This window comes from Odocoileus virginianus, chromosome 30, assembly GCF_023699985.2.
Source record: "Odocoileus virginianus isolate 20LAN1187 ecotype Illinois chromosome 30, Ovbor_1.2, whole genome shotgun sequence".
Classification (NCBI taxonomy): Eukaryota; Metazoa; Chordata; class Mammalia; order Artiodactyla; family Cervidae; genus Odocoileus; species Odocoileus virginianus.
In genome coordinates, this window is record NC_069703.1 from 36,824,609 (window position 1) to 36,843,867 (window position 19,259).

The 19,259-nt window shown below is 48.3% G+C and overlaps 3 protein-coding genes across 12 annotated transcripts in view; 1 reads left to right on the forward strand and 2 right to left on the reverse strand.

The window, feature by feature from the left end:
• AUNIP (aurora kinase A and ninein interacting protein) overlaps positions 1–5,117 on the reverse strand; it is a 28,149-nt gene extending 23,032 nt beyond the window's left edge. The window contains exon 1 of the mRNA XM_020909248.2: positions 3,379–5,117. Within this exon, the coding sequence (XP_020764907.2) occupies positions 3,379–3,462 (84 nt within the window). The 5' untranslated portion in view covers positions 3,463–5,117. The remainder of the gene's footprint in view (positions 1–3,378) is intronic.
• A 99-nt stretch (positions 5,118–5,216) lies between these two features.
• On the reverse strand, positions 5,217–18,754 carry PAQR7 (progestin and adipoQ receptor family member 7). 10 transcript variants are annotated; one of them, XM_070458959.1, is made up of 4 exons: positions 18,319–18,752; positions 14,043–14,138; positions 10,291–10,379; positions 5,217–7,327 (listed from the first exon to the last, which is right to left on the reverse strand). In XM_070458959.1, the coding sequence occupies exon 4, from the start codon at positions 7,304–7,306 to the stop codon at positions 6,254–6,256; it is 1,053 nt and encodes a 350-aa protein (XP_070315060.1). In that variant the 5' UTR covers positions 7,307–7,327; positions 10,291–10,379; positions 14,043–14,138; positions 18,319–18,752; the 3' UTR covers positions 5,217–6,253. The 10 variants fall into 10 exon arrangements, with proteins under 10 accessions (XP_070315060.1, XP_020764898.1, XP_020764904.1 ...); XM_020909239.2 differs by lacking the exons at positions 14,043–14,138; positions 18,319–18,752 and adding exons at positions 8,888–8,978; positions 12,609–12,921; XM_020909245.2 differs by lacking the exon at positions 10,291–10,379 and having other exon boundaries at positions 18,319–18,751.
• On the forward strand, positions 12,822–13,897 carry LOC110147619 (GTP-binding nuclear protein Ran-like). Its single transcript, XM_020909247.2, has one exon. The coding sequence runs from the start codon at positions 12,963–12,965 to the stop codon at positions 13,611–13,613; it is 651 nt and encodes a 216-aa protein (XP_020764906.2). The 5' UTR covers positions 12,822–12,962; the 3' UTR covers positions 13,614–13,897.
• Positions 18,755–19,259: the final 505 nt, after the last annotated feature.

Consider the following 19,259-nt stretch of genomic DNA (forward strand, 5'->3'; position numbering starts at 1 on the left):
GGAAAAACAAAAGTTTATAAAAGTATCTTTAGGAATAAAATAACAAGAAGGGGAAATGGTGTCAGTGACTACAGTCATAAGGTCCAGGCCTTCAGAAATCAGAGGAAAGTAAAGGGTCTAGAGATCCTGGAGACAGGACTCCTGCCATGCACTAGATCAACAGACAAATGTTTTCATCATAACATCATCAAAGGAAAAGATGTGATTTGGCGTGTCAGAGTGACAGACAAAGAAACAAATATTGATTCTCCTCTTCCCTGAGGGATATTCCCTTTTTCTCTCCTAGCTCTCTTCTACTTCTCTCTAAATTACACTGGTACACAGATTTCCCAGCCATCTCACATCATTCAAGAATGTATTTATTCTAAAGTATAAAAGGGTTATTCCTAACTCCAGAAGTAAAAAATACCCATTGCACATTTTGGTCATTTTTGATAAGTATGTTTATCTCCCTACCACCCATTAATTACCCTTTTCCCCTATTATGTGGGGGAAAAGGTCACCATGCTATCTATGCTATAATATGACAGAACTCCTATTTTTGGAGCATACTCATTCACACACTAGAGAAGAACAAAAAAGTTGACAAGGAAGCATGAAAACTTTGCTAATTCAACAAACATAGTTAACAAAAAAAAAAAAAAAAGGCTGACACAGACTCTCTCTCAAGAACTCCTGTGCTACAGGAAATATGTTTCCGATTTCTGAAGTGATCTACATTTTAACTACTGGAAAGAAGAAAGATTTTTGTATTTACTAAACAAGGTTACATGTTTCATGTTCTTCATTTTTTTTTATGTTCTTAATTTTAAAAACATATATTCTTTAACGACTGATCTCATTTCTAGAAATTGATCCTGCAGATGATTTATTTGCATATGTATAAAAGGATGTATGTATAAAACTCTTCATAAGTGTTTTTAATAGCAAAAGATTAGAGACAGCTTTTTATCAAGAAAATACTGGTAAATATAAATACTATATATACTTGTGGGCTTCCCTGTGACTCAGACGGTAAAGAATCCGCCTGCGATACGGGAGACCTGGGTTTGACCCCTGGGTTGGGAAGATTCCTTGGAGGAGAGCATGGCAATCCACTCCAGTATTCTTGCCTGGAGAATCTGGCGGGCTACATTCCATGGGGTCACAAAAGAGTCAGACGTGACTGAGCAAATAAGCACAGCATATATATACTTGTGATGGCTGAATTGTGTACTCCAAAATTCGCATGTTGAGGCTCTAATACCCACATGACATTATTTGGCCACATATGCTCTCTCACACTCTTTAGATCTCATCTACTCCTGTTTGCCTCACTCTGCTTCAGCAACATTAGCCTTCTTGTGGCTTCAGGTCAAGCACACACATATATCTCTGTCTCTCTCTACACACACACATATACACCAAGAAAAGACCACTTGAGGACACAGGAATAAGGCAGCTGTTTTCAAGCCAGGAAGTCCTCACCAGAATCCAACCATACTGGCACTCTGATCTCAGACTTCCAGCCTCCAGAACAATGAAAAAATTAATTCTGTTGTTTTAAGCCACCCAGTCTATGATATTCTGTTATGGCAGCTTAACTGACTAAGACATTATTATTGCATATAATGGATACTATTTCATAACAGAATGCTATGTAGTCCTTAAAATGAACGAAGCAGCTTTCTGTGAACCATATGAAATAATCCTTAAGATACAGTGAGTGAAAGAAGCAAGTTGCAGAACAATATATATGATGCTACTATTTAAAAGAATAGTTATACATTTGCTTGTAGATGCACAGATTATCTCTGGAAGGATACCCAAGAAAGTTGTGACCTCTGAGACAGGGAAAGGTCATAAATGTTAGATATTTCACTGCATATGCTAAACATTTTAAATTACCACATTACCTACTCCAAGAAGATTTTTAAGTTTAAAAAAATTTTTTTAAGGAAGTGATTCATTTGTTAAAAATAACTTTAGTTGTAAGACACTTTTTAATGGTCCTCAATTGATTTTGTTCAGCAGGTTGTAGTTACCTACAGGAAAGACTCTCATTAATAGTTTAGGTTAGCCACCTGGTCTTTGGACTACTGCCCAAAACACCCAAATCCAGCATACCCTTCCAGTCTCAAATTCCTTTCCAACTTCTCAGTTAAATCATCCCTGATCACCTCAAGTCATGACAATCTCTCTGACCTAGAAAATCACATTTCTCTTGAAACCACTCATCTGGACACATATTGCCTCACAATGGCTAAGAGCACTGGCCTTTGCAGCAGTTAGAACTGAGCCTGAACCCCTGCTCACTTAGGCAAATTTCTAAATCCAAGCCTCAAGTTTTTCATCTATAAAACAGAGATAATGACAGTACCTACTTTTAAGTACCAGCCACTGATAAGGCATGTAACATTCCAGCTGAGTGCCTGACACATAGGAAACAGTAAGTTACATATTGCTCTTACACATAGGAAACAGTAAGTTACATATTGCTCTTACCTGTACAACTTTTTTCTTTTCTCCACAAGACTGTAACCAACTTGAGAGCAAGAATTCTGCCCTAAGTATCTGTTTTGAGCCTGTTTTTCATTTGTAAATGGTTATCATTATATCACTACTACATAGAATTGTACCAAACAAAATAACTCATCAGAAATACTCAGCACAATGTTGGCTTAAATGCTCAATAAACAGTAAATATTATTATCTCATACTTTTGTTTCTTTGTAATGACTAACAGAATCTTGCATATGTGCCAAACCTGTGTGTGATTTCTAATTCTCCTAGTTGGTTGAACCTGGCTTAATTAACCTCACCTCAGTCTCCTTACTCCCGTAATGATGATGATACAAAGAATACATATTAATACTTAATACAGTGTGTGGCATCCAGTGGATGCTCACTATTTTTTTTCTGTTTTTCCTTTCTTCTATTTTTTTTTTCCTCCCCTGACCAATTCTGGGCACAAGACCCTTCCGGCGAGAACTTCCCTTTGCACACGCACCCACCCCTCCGCGTACTTGAGCCTCTGCTACCTTCTCGCAGGGATTCTACGTTAAGGAGCCTGTCTGCTCCATTACGCTCCTCAAAGCAAATTTTCTCTCCAACCTCTCCCTCACCTCGAAACCTCGCTTTCCCAGCCTCTTCACATGCCGCCCCACCCAACCTGCCTGTCAGCCTTCCTACCCCATTTTCTTCTCTCCACCCTTCCCAAATCCCATTTTTCAGCCTTTTTCAGACTCCGGCCCCTCTCTCCCCTCAACTGCCAAATATGTTCGTTCTCGCCCCCGACTCTACCTCCATCATCCCCAGGTTCACCCAAACGCCTCTCTTCACACGCCTTTGGGCCCCTAGGCCCTCCCGAACCACCCTCTCTCTCCCGCAACGACCCACCTGCGCTTTCCGCCTCTTCAGCGCCGCGGCGTCCAGCCACACGCCGCAGGCCTCCTCCTCCTTCTCCGGGCCTCTGCGCCTCATGGCCGCTGAGAAGACCAAGCCAACAGGATACCCGCTGGAAGTTCAAGCCACTTCACGCAACCACCATCAGAGACTCGGCAGACGTTCGAATCTCCCGCCAACGCTGGGGGCGGAGCTACGCCGCGACCTCCCCGGCGCAGGCACCGCCCTCAGCGTCAGCTCCGCCCCGGCCTAAGCCCCGCCCCCTTTCCCCAGCTCTTCGGGTCTTATGCCTCAACCAGTACAACGGTGAGGCGTGGAGCGGATTACCAAGGCCAAGTTTTTCTGGCTTTCTTTCTTTCTTTCTTTTTTTTTTTTTGCTTTCTTATCCAAAAGTTGTATTCCGGAACTGTGCTGTGTGAACGCGTTCGCGACGCTGCACAGGGAATATGCATTTTCTTTTTGTCGAGTTAGTTGCACTCTGTTACTCATAACCATCAGAGCTTTTCCTTGTCTTATCGCTGAGTTCTTATGCATACTTAGTCGCTTCAGTCGTATCCGACTCTTTGCGACCCTATGGACCGTAACCAGCCAGGCTCCTCTGTCCATGGGATTCTCCAGACAAGAATACTGGAGTGGGTTGCCATTTCCTCCTCTAGGGGATCTTCCTGACCCAGAGATCAAACCTGTGTCTCTTATGGCCTACCTGCATTAGCAGGAGGGTTCTTTATCACTAGTGCCACCTGGGAAGCCAAGGAACATCTAGGAAGCCTAGGAACATCTCAAAAAGAGGAGAGGAGGTTCTGGTCTGCCAGCTCCATAGCTGGGGTCCTCAGCACTACCTTAAACGGATTACATTTGTAATTCAAAACAAAAAACTCAGCATAACTAGACCACCTCATGGGAAAGGATTTAGAAAACGTTAAGTAGAATGAAAACTAAAATTGTGGAGTCAAGAACTAGCTTTCAGTACTTACTGTGTGGCCTTGAATTTTAAAGAGGATCAAGCAAGGTTTGTGAAAGTACTTTGTAAATTCTGAAAGCCCCTCAGAAATGCACCTGGACTTCCCAGTTGGTGCAGTTGGTAAAGAATCTGCCTGCCAATGCAGGAGACACAAGAGATTGGGGTTCAACCCCTGGGTCAGGAAGATCCCCTGGAGAAGGAAATGGCAACCCAGTCCAGTATTCTTGCCTGGAAATCCAATGGACAGAGGATCCTGGTGGGGTACAGTCCAAGGGGTCACGACTGAGTCGGACACGACTGAGCAGCACTCACACACACACACACGCCAAGCATTGTTCTAAGTCCTCAGAAATACAAAAATGCTAGCACACATAACCACAATCTCTACAGATAAAATATATGCACAACAGGATATTTTAGCAGTGGAGTGATATTCCTTATTCATTCAAGGTTTTTTGCTTTTCTTACCTGTACTTCCTAACTTTCCTTCACTGTATTGCCATTTATTGCTTATGTACTGGGGGAAAGGCAATACTGTAAATGTTGACACATAACGATATCATTAAATTTAACATAAAGATCCTCCTTGATTAAAAGACCAAGAAATGAAATATTTGTCAAATTATATAAACATATTCTTTTAATGTCTAATATTTGTTTAGTAATAAAAGTGTCCCACCTTTTCTATCAAAAAAAAAGTTCCCATATACAGTAAATAAGGCCCCAACCCCACCCCCAGGCAAAGATAAAACAGGATATCCTCCCTTCGCCCACCCCCAAGCTCCCCCTGAAAACCTCCTCCAACACAATGAGCAGGCCCAAGGGGTGCACCAGGGCCCTCTCTCCAGAATAGGAGACAAGAAACAAGGAGGAAGCTGTTAGCAGTCATTTTATTGCATCCAGGACATCAAAGTCCAGACCACCCCTGATATCAACCCCAGTGAACTCCTCCTTCCATCCCTCTTGGCCTTTGAACAGGTTTTTCCCTCTGCCTGGAATGCACTTCCTCTTCTCCATCTGCAAACTCCTATTCACCCTTCTCAACCCAAGACCCTGAGGGTCCCAGGCAGCACTAATTATTCCTTCCTCAGTGTTCGATAGTAAAGCCTTTACCATCCTGCATTAATCCACAGGGCCCCATCAATAGCCTGTCTCTGAGTAGAGGCCCAAGAAACGCTGAACGGATAAACACTGAGTCATAAACACTGAGTCATGAACGAGGGACCCAGGAAAGATGATGGGAGCAGGATGAGTGGGACAGAGAGTCCAGTGCTAGGAGGGTGGAGCTCCCTGGGACAGTGACTGAAGAGCCGTGGGGCACTGGATGGGATCCATTTCTACCGGGCACAATCTTCTACCTTTGGGGGTTCTCCGGGGTACCAAAGCTCCAAGCTGGAGTTCAAGGAACCTTAAAGTCCTGCACACAAGAGAGGGCTGTCCTTTCCCAAGGGGATCTGGGTAGAGGGCGCTGCTGACGCTTCCCCTGTCCCTCAGCTCAGATCTCACTCTAACCTAAATCCCAGCTTCACCCTCCCAGATAATCTGGAAGCTCCAATTCAGGGTCTTAGCCCGAGCTGATCCCCCATCCTCACCCCTAAATGAGAGAGGCAGTGAGGGGAGGCAAAACCAGGGTGACCAACATCTTTCTCTTTCCCTCTCCCAGGGCAGGCAGCTAGGGCAGGCCCAAGAGTAGACCCCAGCAGCTCCAGCCAATCCTCAAATCCAAGGACTGGCCAGTGCTGCCCTTGGCAGCTGAGGCGTGCACAGAGAATCACCACGGGCCAGACACAAACAACTTTACCAGGACTTGTTCCCATCCAGAGCCAAGGTTCCCATCTATTCCCATCTGTTCCCATCCGGACCCTTGGGCCCCCACTATACCTCCCTCCCTACCAGGTGCCACCCTCTTCAGTGAGTCTTCCGATCAAGATCAAGTTTGCGCCGTACCAGCTGGCTCAGGAGGAATGCGGTGAGGATGCTGCTGCCTACAGTGAGCAAGAAGAGGCCGGAGAAGTTATGGGGCCAGCGGGTGTGCAGAGGCTCATAGATGGACCGCCGGGCCTCATAGTCCAGCGCCACGGCCTCCAGCTGGGCCAGCGTGCACAGTACCAAAAAGACATGGAAGAGCTGGTGGCCCTGCCCGAAGACATGGCAGCTGCCAGGGAACCAGCGCTCAGGCACGAAGGCAGAGAAGAAAGCCGCGGCCAACAGAAAGAAGACCACCTGGCATTTGTGGTAGAGAAGAGCCGGGTCATCTGTGGCAGGGTCGGGGGACACAAGGATGCGGTGCGCCACGGGGCTGATGTCCAGGGCGTAGGCCAGTGCTGAGGGAACCTCCTGGCAAGTGCGGCCCAGCAGCCCAGGCTTCTGGATGTACTTGTTGTAGCAGGAGCCAGTGCAGGAAAGCCAGGCAAGAAAGGCAGCCGTAGGCAGGAAGATGGTCTGCACTTGGGCGTGCCAAGCGGGCTCAATGGCATAGTAGAAGTGCGCCAGGGCGCTGCCAAACTGGTACACGGCCACACCCACGTAGTCCAGGAAGAAGAAGCTGTAATGCCAGAACTCGGACTTGGCCTGCAGGAGGTGAGCCAAGGCGCTGAGGGAGAGGTAGGTGAAGGAGGCGAGGACGATGATGAAGAGGGGCTGGGCATGCGGGTCTCCCCAGAAGTCCACAGTGCCCACAAAAATGGCAAGCCGCAGCAGCAGCACCAGGGCGGCCAGCAGGTGCGTCCAGACGTTCACCGCCTCGTTGTGCTGCTGGAACAGCGTGCGGAAGTAGAAGCGCCAGGTTCGATGCAGCGGCCGGTAGCCCACGTAGATGTACGGCTTCCAGAAGAGGGGCGGCACCTCGGCTCGATCCACGGTGAACACAGGCTCTGGTGGCGCAGAGGGCTGAGGCTCCTGGTGGACCTGCCGCAGGCTGGGCAGGAGGTGGCTGAGCTTCTGGGCCACCATCGTGGCCATGGCTGTGGGCTGGGCAGAGAGCTGGAAGAGAGAGGCCCGAGCAAGGTTAGGGAGCTGGGGTCCTCACCCTCCTGCCCCGTGAGCAACAACTGGGGGGGTTTGCTGCCCAGTTCTTCCTCCCTCTTCCCTACCCCCTTATCCCTACACTGAGTTAAAAAGGAGCAGAGTCATCCTCAGGGAGGGCTCAGCTCTGATTCAACGACTCTTCTGCTCCCTTATCTACCCCAAGGGCCTAGAATAGTGCCTGGCATATAGAAGGTGCTCAATAAATGTTTGAGGCAGGTGTTACTTAAAGAGGCTCACTATGTCAGCCAACTTGTTTCCAGACCAGGCTCCATACAGCAGCCCCTGTTGTTTTCCTCCCATGTTCATGCTGCCACCAGTGTTCACATGGTGGTGACAATGTCCTTGCTAATAACAGATTTGCTACCTCTACCTTTAGCTTCTTCCAAATGGCCTGGGTCTCCCACTAACCCTCCATTACCCTACATGATCTGGTCCCTACTACCTTTTCCAGCTTTATTACTCAACCACAGTACACCTCACCCCCAGCCATAGCCTCATCAAACCCCTGGACCTGTTGTTTCACATGTCTGTAGCTCTGGGTAAGCTGTTCTCTCCATCTGAGACATCTACCTCATCTTGCCTGTCTGGCAAACTCCTGCTACTGCTACTGCTAAGTCACTTCAGTCGTGTCCGACTCTGTGCGACCCCATCCCTGGGATTCTCCAGGCAAAAACACTGGAGTGAGTTGCCATTTCCTTCTCCAATGCATAAAAGTGAAAAGTGAAAGTGAACTCACTCAGTCATGTCTGACTCTTCGCGACCCCATGGACTGCAGCCTACCAGGCTCCTCCGTCCATGGTATTTTCCAGGCAAGAGTACTGGAGTGGGGTGCCATTGCCTTCTCCGTGCAAACTCCTAGTCATCCCTCAAAACCCATTTCTTCTGTGATATTTTCCTGGGTTTCCCTGGCCCCCCAGTCCTCTAATGCTGACCCTTCTACTCGAATGCCTACTGTCCTTTGACCATTGTAACACTTGTCATAGGCATTAAATTGTTAATGCAAGCTCCTCCAGGGTAGGCTTATTTGTCTTATTATTTTGTGAACCCCTGGTGCTTCACAGGTAGCTGGTGCTCATTTTCATTCATTTAGTGCTTGTGGAATGAAAAAACAGCATAATAGCATCCTGATAATACTTCATAGCCTTCAAGGCCCAACACAAAAAGCCACTTTCCCCCCCACAAGTCCCTAGTAACACCTGATCCTATAAAAACAGCCCTAGCCACACCCTTCCTGAAAAGTTCCTGCCTCCAGACCTTCCATGTTGCTAACTGCAAATAAATCCAATCTAACCCCTCACCCTGCATTCAAGACCCCATGACCTGCTCCCACCCTCATTTCCCACCTAACCCAGATGTGAGACCCTGTGCCAACTTCCTTTCCCTCTACTGAAATCCTTTAAGACCAGTACAAGCCACCACCTCCTTAATGCCCCCTCACTTTCCCCTGTGGAAGATCTATAATGGATTATACAAGTTATCATTTAAAACATATTTATTCATTTAGCAAACACTTACTGAGCTCCTTCTCTGCCTCATGTCCTGTGCTGGGTCCCAGAGTGTGGGGTGGGAGGAGAGTAGAAAAGAATTTGATCCTTGCCTTCAGGAACTTCATAATATGGTAGAGGTTATAGACAGGAAACCAAAGCATAGCAAATGCTTACACAGCATGTGCTATGTGCCAGACAGTGTCTTAAGCAATTTATGCATATTTGATTCATTTAATCAACACAACACCCTATGAGATAGGTACTATCATACGCCCATTTTTCAGACAAGGAAACTGAAACACAGAGAAGTTGAGTACCCTGCCTAAGAAGCAGTAGAGGCATGATATAAATTCAGTTTGCAGTCTTTTTATTATGATTACTACTATTTTTTGACAGCACTGCACAGCATGTAGGATTTTAGTTCCCTAACCAGGGATCAAACCTGCAGTCCCTTCATTGGAAACGTGGAGTCTTAACCACTGGACCACCAGGTAAGTCTCTCAGTTTGTAATTTTAACCACTTCCCAAAATTGTCCTCTGCAAGACAAGGTGGCAAGTACTATTAATAATTTAATAATTATATACTGTTTTTGCCTGATACTAGTTGCTTAATTCAGGCTTATCATTACTCACTGTGCCATTCATTAAATCAAATAGGTATTGATAAATTATCCAGACAACTAGCTAGACAGACAACTCTCCTCCCTCAAATTCTCCCCAAGAAGCTTAATGGACGCAGCAACCAAACTTACTCTGTTCATCATTCATCAGATATTTACTGCAACTTCCTTTGCACCAGTCATTCTAAAATGCAAGAAATCTGGGCAAGATAAAGCACTCAAGTTCTCCGCCATCAGCAGCACCAGGGTCACCCCCAAAGCCCCAATAATTCGCACATAGTCCAAGCAAACACAGGGTGCTTGTTGTGCAAAGGCAACATCAAGCCACCCCCAGCCCACACTCCACCTCACCCACCCCACCTGATTTGCATCCCTTAGCTCCTCCTGCATTACATTATGGCGTCAGCTCTGGCCTCTGACCTTTCCCAGCCTGGTAGGGAAGTAGGAGTTAAATAAGTCATTACACCACTGCACGGGAGGAGCTACAACAGGGGAGTACAAGAGGCTCTACTTTCTATTCCAAGATGGCCTGGCAGGTTTAGGAATCAGATCTTGCTGATGAACCAATTCATCAGCAAGACCTTGCTAATGACAGTAGTGGGGCCACATCTATGCAGAGCACAAGAACCCCTCAAGTCACTTGCTGGTTGAACCACTTGCCAGAACTAGATTTCTTCTCCTCCCCAAGAGACAGGTCTTTAGCCTCAACAGCCTGGCCTCCACCCTTGTCTACAGCTTTGTCTTCCCAACTCAAACCTCAGGGAACCAGAAAAGGCCTCTGGAAGCATCTCATGCAGTTCCTTTGTTTTACCTTGAGAAAACAGGAGCCCAAAGACAGGAAGACCTTCCCGAGAGTTGCCCAATTCAGCTAGCTTTCCATTCCACCATGAGGACAAAGGCCTGGGAATGATGACATGCAATAATGCCTTAGTTCCTGGCTCCCTAGAATCTGTTACATCCAGTTCAGTGCTCCATACCCCACTCTTAGAACTTCCCAAGTCCTAAGAGCATATTAAAAGATCAGAGAAGGCCTGCACCAAAGAAGCCTGCTTCACTTTGTTGAACCTATTGGGTTGGCCAAAAACTTCGTTCAGGTTTTTCCATAAGATGTTAATGGGAAAACCCAAACAATTTTTGACCAACTCAATACATTTACCAAGCTTACATGACCAAGGATTTCTTTTCCCAGTAATGATTATAAAGCTAGCTGCAATGTAGTAAGAGTTCACTATGTGCTCACTCATAGCCTGATGGCTCAGCTGGTAAAGAATCTGCCTGTAATGCGGGAAACCTGGGTTCGATCCCTGGGTTGGAAAGATCCCCTGGAGAAGGGAACGGCTACCCACTCCAGTAATCTGGCCTGGAGAATTCCCTATACAGTCCATGGGGACATAAAGAGTCAGACACCACTGAGCGACTTTCACTTTCACTTTCACTTTCTCACTCATAGCCTTGTTGCAGCTCCCATAACTAGCCTGTGAGGTAGGTAGAGAGAGGTGAAGCCAGGATCTGGACCCAGCTCTGTGACTGCAGAGTCCAGATACTCTCAGCCACTCCTGCTGCCCTGCTTCCTGTCACAGATGACCGCATCCTACAGAACCACTTTGGAAAACGCTGTTCTAGTATGGAGATTTCTTAAAAAGCTGGAAATAGAACTGCCATATGACCCAGCAATCCCACTTCTGGGCATACACACCGAGGAAACCAGATCTGAAAGAGACACATGCACCCCAATGTTCATCGCAGCACTGTTTATAATAGCCAGGACATGGAAGCAACCCAGATGCCCATCAGCAGACGAATGGATGAGGAAGCTGTGGTACATATACACCATGGAATATTACTCAGCCATTAAAAAGAATTCATTTGAATCAGTTCTAATGAGATGGATGAAACTGGAGCCCATTATACAGAGCGAAGTAAGCCAGAAAGATAAAGACCATTACAGTATACTAACACATATATATGGACTTTAGAAAGATGATAACGATAACCCTATATGCAAAACAGAAAAAGAGACTCAGATGTATAGAACAGACTTGTGGACTCTGGGAGAAGGTGAGGGTGGGATGTTTCAAAAGAACAGCATTGAAACATGTATATTATCTAGGGTGAAACAGATAACCAGCTCAGGTTGGGTACATGAGACAAGTGCTTGGGCCTGGTGCACTGGGAAGACCCAGAGGGATCGGGTGGAGAGGGAGGTGGGAGGGGGGACTGGGATGGGGAATACATGTAGATCCATGGCTAATTCATTTCAGTGTATAACAAAAACTACTGTAATGATGTAAAGTAATTAGCCTCCAACTAATAAAAAAATATATATATATATAAAAATAAAATAAAATAAAAAATTAAAAAAAATTAAAAAAAAAAAAGGAAAACACTGTTCTAAAGCAGGTGACAGGTCCTTTCCTGCAAATTGCTTCCTTAGGCTTCTAGCAACTGACTTGCATCCAAGGACCTCAGTCTCACCCAGTTACCAGCTCCCTGCTGTCTGTACCAGTGAAGCCTGGCTCACAGCCGCCTCCTCAGGTGGGTGATAGCTCACTCCCTGTACCCCCCTCCCCCATACACAGTGGACTTTGAGCACAGAACCCAGACACCAGATACTGGGATGACAGGGGTCTAGTCGCCCAGTTTCCTTTAGACATCAGCCAGCAGCCCAGTTCCATGTGAATAGCTCTATTTTCAGAATTGGTTCCCATCTCCTGACTCCATGAAAAGGGGCCCTGGATCCAGGGGAAAGAAGCAGGGGCAGGAGTCTAGCATGACCAGAAGGAGGAGGATGGTCATCCAGAGGGCAGGTTCAGGGCATCCTCTGAATAGTTTGCCCACCCCAGTCTTGTTCCAGGCATCCCACCCCAGTCCAGTACACCCTCATGGCCCTCCCCCATGCTCAGTCACTTCAGTCATGTCCAGCTCTTTACAACCCCATGGATTATAGCCTGCCAGGGTCCTCTGACCATGGGATTCTCCAGGCAAGAATACTGGAGTGGATTGCCATGTCCTTCTCCAGGGGACCTTCCTGACCCAGGGATCAAACATTGGAAAGCAGGTTCTTTACCACTACCACCACCTGGGAAGGCCCATGACCCCCCTCCAAGTCTCCCTAATTGCACCAGTTACCTAAGGGTTTCTCTTGAAAAAACTGGGGCTGATGACTTCTGCTATAGAACAGAAAAAATTCACCAGATGCCAGGCACTGGATGGCACTTCCACAGGTGAGGGTCACTAGGCGTGGGGCTTCCAGGGACTGTAGGTGTCTTGTGTGATGTCACCAGAGGGTGGGGCTAAAGACCACCTCCACCCTCCCCCCTCCTCTCTATTACCACTACCACCTTGGTCAAATCCAGGCTAAACTCTGCCCCTACTAGCCAGGCCTCAGCTATAGAAGGAAGCTCATGGTTAACCTCTGCATGAAATATCTGGGGAAGCCCTCAGTCAGACGGGCGCGGAGACGCTTCTCGAAGTAACATCACGATGGCTGCCCAAGGAGAACCCCAAGTTCAGTTCAAACTTGTTTTGGTTGGTGATGGTGGTACTGGAAAAACTACATTCGTGAAGCGTCATCTGACTGGTGAATTTGAGAAGAAGTATGTAGCTACCTTGGGTGTTGAGGTCCATCCTCTTGTGTTCCATACCAACAGAGGACCTATTAAGTTCAATGTATGGGATACAGCTGGTCAGGAGAAATTTGGTGGACTGAGAGATGGCTATTATATACAAGCTCAGTGTGCCATTATAATGTTTGACGTAACATCAAGAGTTACTTACAAGAATGTGCCTAACTGGCATAGAGATCTGGTACGAGTGTGTGAGAACATCCCAATTGTGTTGTGTGGCAACAAAGTGGATATTAAGGACAGAAAGGTTAAGGCAAAGTCAATTGTCTTCCACCGAAAGAAGAATCTTCAGTACTATGACATTTCTGCCAAAAGTAACTACAACTTTGAAAAGCCCTTCCTCTGGCTTGCTAGAAAATTGATTGGAGACCCTAACTTGGAGTTTGTCGCCATGCCTGCTCTTGCCCCGCCAGAGGTGGTCATGGACCCAGCCTTGGCAGCACAGTACGAGCACGATTTAGAGGCTGCTCAGACAACCGCTCTCCCGGATGAAGATGATGACCTGTGAGATAGTGAAGCTGGGGCCCAGCGTCAGAAGTCTAGTTTTATAGGCAACTGTCCTGTGATGTCAGTGGTGCAGCGTGTTTGCCACTTTATTATATAGCTAAGTAGAACATGTGCTTAATCTTTGGATGCTGAAGGAGATGGATGGGCTTTGGAGTGAATGTGGCAGTTTAAAAAAAAAAAAAAAACCTTCATTTTTTGGACCTGCATATTTAGGTGTTTTGGAACACAGTTGTTTCCTCCTTGAGTTTCAAATATAAGACTGCTATAGTCACATGACAATATTGAGAGGTGGAATCTTGTTTGTTACTGTCATTCCCATTCCTTTTCGTTTAGAATCAGAATAAAGTTGTATTTCAAATATCTAAAAAAAAAAAAAAAGAAAAAGAAATATCTGGGGAGACTGAGAGCTAGCTGAAATGTTGTGACTTACCCAAGATCACACAGCAAGGCAGGCAAAGCTGGGCTGAGACCAGGTGTCCAGGGCCTGGTTGATGGATATCAGGCAAACTTGCCTGGCTTCTGTCCCCTACTCAGTGGGAATCAGAATGGAAGGAAGTTAGGAATCAAGGAGAAAACAGACACTATAAAGGCTCACGAAGCAGATGGACTTCAGATTCAGACAAACCAAGTTGACTTCTGATTCCATAACACACTAGCTGTATGACCTAAGACAAGTGACTTACCTTCTCTAATCCTCAGCTCCCTCATGGGAATTTTAACATTATCTACCTCATAGACTGCTACAAAGATTAAATCTATGAGAACAATTTTAGCACAGTTTAGGGATTCGGTAAATGATTCCTATTATTAGTATCAATTATTAATAGTAGTAGTATTTGAAGTATCCCTAGCCTGAGTGTTAGTATTTAAAATATTCCTAACTTGAAAAGTTTGCTTTGGGTTCTCTAAAAAAACTCAGTCCTCTTTTAAGCCTCAATATCTGGTTCCACTGGGTTTGGAGGCCTTACAAAGTTATCTGTATCTCTTTAAACATTTACCTTCCTCTGAGGGTATCAATGGCACCCCACTCCAGTTCTCTTGCCTGGAAAATTCCATGGATGGAGGAGCCTGGTGGGCTGCAGTCCATGGGGTCTCAAAGAGTCAGACACGACTAAGCTGCTTCACTTTCACTTTTCACTTTCATGCATTGGAGAAAGAAATGGCAACCCACTCCAGTGTTCTTGCCTGGAGAATCCCAGGGACGAGGGAGCCTGGTGGGCTGCCGTCTATGGGGTCGTACAGAGTCGAAAATTACTGAAGCGACTTAGCAGCAGCAGCAGCAGAATGTATATTTAGGGACCAGGGCAATATGGCTGGAGTTTGGACTTCTGGGGACACTGACCTTATTTAATAATTAAAGTGTTCTTAGCAAAGGCCATTCAGAGTAACCTCTCTGGATTCACAGAGCCCTGAAGATTTGCACTTGCCCACTGACCCAAGAGAACTGAAATCCCCAGAGAAAAGGGGCTTCAGCCCCAGCTGCCCCCGGAGCCCCATCCCTGAGCAGGAGGGTAATGGTGGGAGACTGTGCTGGCAGGGAATATGTGGCCTGTCTTGCAGGTTTGGGAGCCTTTCTGGTTTGGCTGAACCTCAGAACTGGGATCTCCAGGGCCCAAGTGGGATGTCTTTTTTTTTTTTTTTTAAGTTTATTTTACTTATTTTTGACTCTGCTGGATCTTCCTTGCTGCTTGCAGACTTTAGTTGCTGTGAGTGATATCTACTCTCCATCACGGTGTGCAGGCTTCTCAATGCAGTGGCTTCTCCTGCTGCGGAACACAGGCTCTAGGGCACCCGGGCTCAGTAGTATGTGGGCTTAATTACCCTGCAGCATGTGGTAATTTCCCTGACCAGGGATTGAACTTGTGTCCCCTGCGTTGGCAGGTGGATTCTTAACCACTGGACCACCAGTGGGAAGTCTTCTGTCAGCCTGAGCATCATCTTCTTCTCCCCTCCCACCTCCTCAGCTCTCCCAATTCACATTTCCCTTTTCTAAACTTGAGGTCAACCTCCTCACCTGCTTTCTCAACCAAAGCTTGCCACCCCCAAGTTCCCCTGGTCTCCCCCTGATACACACTGTCAGAGAGAGGCTCCTTAATATTTCTGGGGGCAAAACAGCAGACCAGTTTGTGGGGATTAGGTGGTGAATGGGCTTCGGAGTGGGAGAGCCCTGGGTTGAACCCACTCAGTGAGCGCTGTATGCGGGGCATAGGGTTGCTGGGCTGGGGGCACGTGGTGAATGAGGCAGATGGGCCTCACCCACACAAATGAAATAGCCCTGAGCCCAGGAAAATAAAGCCCAGAGAGAAGCCCGCCGGCTGGTAATTATGGAGAACTGGAGAGAGCTGCTGCTCCCAGGGAGGGCATCGGCTACTCAGCGCCGGCAGTTATGTCAAGACAAGCCAGGTCCCCGCTTTTATGTGAAGATGGGAATTCAGGTCTGGAACTTACCAGCTGTGTGACTTTGCTTTATCTCCCTGTACCTGTCCATTTAAAATCTGAGAATAATAATAGCTACCTCAAGAAAAACAAAGTCACAGGTGCTAGATGTTGGCTCTGGCAGGGCTTTGGCTCCACCGGCTTTGTTGATTCTAGTCCTGACTCAGCTACTCAATCCCTGTGTGACCCTGGACAAGTCTCTTCTCTTCTTGGTCCTGTTTCTACAAATGTCACAGGACAGAATGCACTCTCCGGAGACTTCAAACGGCCCTTTAGGCCCTGAGACATTCCAACAGTATTTGTTTTAGGCTTACTCAGTGTCAGAAGCTGGAACTTCAGCTGTGAACAATGCAGTTAAAACACCACCCTCAGGGAATTAATAGCCCAGTTAATTAACAGCTAAAGGGTAACACCTAAGGGTATTCATACCCTGCCCTCTAGGAGCTTAACAGCCTTACTAAATAGCACCTATTATAAGTAGTATTTGATTATAATTCTACTTCTTTTGCCTCCTTCCTGTCAAGCAAAATATTCATGTTGCTTCTCTGGGCCCTGACAGTTCAGCACACTCTCTTAAAGACAACTTTATCTTGCCATGGAAGGCTAAGTTTAACCTCATTAGATAAAAACAATTAAGGCCAGGCCAGTGTTAACAATGGGGCTGTCAGAAGTAAACCCTCTTGAGAGGTCCTGACAGGGATAACACAATACGGCAGAGCCTGAAATATTATTACTAACACTAGGCACTGGCAGTCATCATTTACAATGGCTTTACACACATTTCGCCTCTCCTTCCCAGCAACTCTTTGAACCTGTGGCTACGCTGGTGTCACAGCCCCGGAGGGAGGCAGGATGACAGAGCATGCCTATCTTACTCCAAAACCAGTGCTCTTGCCCTTCATCCACTGCGGTCAACCCCCAGGCACCCAGTGGGTGGCCACAGATTATACTAGCAAAGTTTTCATCCCCGGCTGGCTTCTTGCTATCTCAGCAACTAGGTCACCTCCCTCAATGCAAACCAATTCGCCAGTTCCTCCCACGGAGTTTAAAGAAAAAGCTCCTCCGTGTCTTCCAAAACAGAACAGAAACTTCTTTTGTTTTTTTGTAACTGCACTTTGGGCCTCCATTTGTACTGAACAGTGTGATCGGAATGAAATAAATCACTCTTAAAAGAAATTCCTCTGTGGATCTCAGACTCACAACTGCTCTGAGGACAGGGAAACACCTAATGGAGGAAAGCAGGCCCAGAGAGGCTGGGTGAGCTAGCTACAATTGCCCAGGACACGGGGACAGAAAAGGGACCTTGGTTTATCACTGATCAGTTTCCCTACTGACTTCTTGGCAGGGGAACTAAGCTGGGGAAAAGCTGCCTCTCATTAAGGGGCCCCGCGGTGGTACAAACCCCAGGATGGGAGGCTGGGTCCCTCTCCAGTGTCAGGGACACCCACCTAGGAGCAGCCAGGCCCTGAAAATATATCACACTCAACTCCCCAGTCTTGGCCTGAGCTGACCTCTCATTCCCGCCAGACTTAGTTGGGTGGTGGTGGGCGGATGCTCCAGGGAAACCTCTGGTTTCCCTATAGGTCCTCAAAGCCTATAGTCTCGAGACAAGTGCGTCCCTCAACAAGTGCGTCCCTCAACAAGTGGGGGGAATCCCTCATGGTCTCCTGACACCAAAGGAGCCCCGATCCCAACGGACCTAGGTTCCTTTGGAGTGAGAGTCCCTCTGTGCCCCCTGCCCAGCTCTTCCACTGTTTCCGGTTTTCCAAATGGGAGTCCGTCACATCACCCAGTTCCAGGTACTCACGCCCCCTTACGCCCCCAGAATCCCCCTAGACTCCCCCTTCCGTGGGGGGAGCGTGTTCCGTGCCCATCCTCCTCCGACACCGCGGTCCTCGGGGGCCAGCTCGCCCCAGCACCCGCCCCCCTCATAGACGTGCTCCCACTTGCGGCTCTGACGGCCCCGGACCTCCAGCCTCCTCCCGTTCCTCCCCGAGAGGCTCCCCCTCCAGCTCCGCTCCTCCTAATCCAGTCCCTCCGCAGCGGCGCCCCCTCCAGCTGATTCACCGTCAGCCTCCCGCTCCAGCGGGAGATGCTCCCTCTCTGCCGGCGCGGTTCTGCCGGTCCTCTCTCCCTCCCCACGTGCCTCTCCCCGCCTGCTCCCCACCCCTAAACCAAGACACCCAGCCCCAAGTCTCGGATGCACCCCGCACCCTGCACTCCGCCCGGCCCCGCCGCCCAACACCCCCAGCTCTCCGGCAGCCGGATACCTGCGGCCGAGCGGAGCGGCGAGAGGCTACCCTCGGCATCCAAGCATCCGGAGCGCAGATAAAACGGGGCGGCCGGGCGGAGGCCCCGCCCCGAGTCGGGGGAGGACTGTCCGCCGACGCCAGGTTCGGGGCTCAGGACCCGGCCGCCGCCTGCCCAGGCCTGGGTGATCCCGCCCGCCCACCGAGCCGGCCTGGCCGGGCGCCAGCAGCTGCCCCACCGCCCCCCACCCCCGCGCCCACGTGTTGCACGCGGAGGCGAGAGGGGATCATCCACACCAGCGACGACAGCCTGACGAGGTCCTGCGTCTTTGGGGCCGAGGCTGACTCGGAGGCCGAGAAAGCAGAATTTGCTGCTCAGCTGGGGAGTCGTTCCCACTTCCGGCGACTTGAGCCGCAAGCTCCGGAGTCTGGACCTGGCTGACCCGAGAGGGAGGCGGCGAGTTGGAGCTGGAGCACCCGAATTTTCCAGTGAGAGCCCGCAGCCCAGCCCTGAAGCCACGTAAACCCACACAGCCCACCTCACTAGGCCGCTTCTGGTCAGATATGCCTGGCCTTCCCCCATCTTCGCCTCTCTACCAGGGAGGCTCCATCCCACCCCTGCACCCCTGTCTTATTCAAGTCCCCACCTAAAGTCTTGTCTTTGATCAGCTTCCCCTAACCTACCCTGCCCAGCCCAAGACACACTATTTAGACTTCCATTGAAACACCTGCTTTGGGAATTCCCTGGTGGTTCAGTGGTTAGGTCTCAGCGCTTTCACTGCTGAGGCCGCGAGTTCAATCCCTGGTCGCGGATCCAAGTTCCCACAGGTGTGGGGAAAGTTCCGTGTGACCAAACACACACCCGCTTTCTACTCCCTGGTGTAACATCTCCCCGCAGGAGAGGGAGTACCTGAAGGGTGGGCTATCCCTGCCCCTAGCAGGCCCTCTGGAGATACTGGACC

Excerpts from the sequence above, each read along its gene's own strand:
- LOC110147619 (XM_020909247.2), top strand. The coding sequence starts at position 12,963 with ATGGCTGCCCAAGGAGAACCCCAAGTTCAGTTCAAACTTGTTTTGGTT.
- PAQR7 (XM_020909236.2), bottom strand. The coding sequence starts at position 7,678 with ATGAACATGGGAGGAAAACAACAGGGGCTGCTGTATGGAGCCTGGTCT. Across the intron at positions 7,328-7,609 it reads GAAACAAGTTGGCTGACATA|CTCTCTGCCCAGCCCACAGC; the intron begins GTGAGCCTCTTT and ends TCTCTCTTCCAG.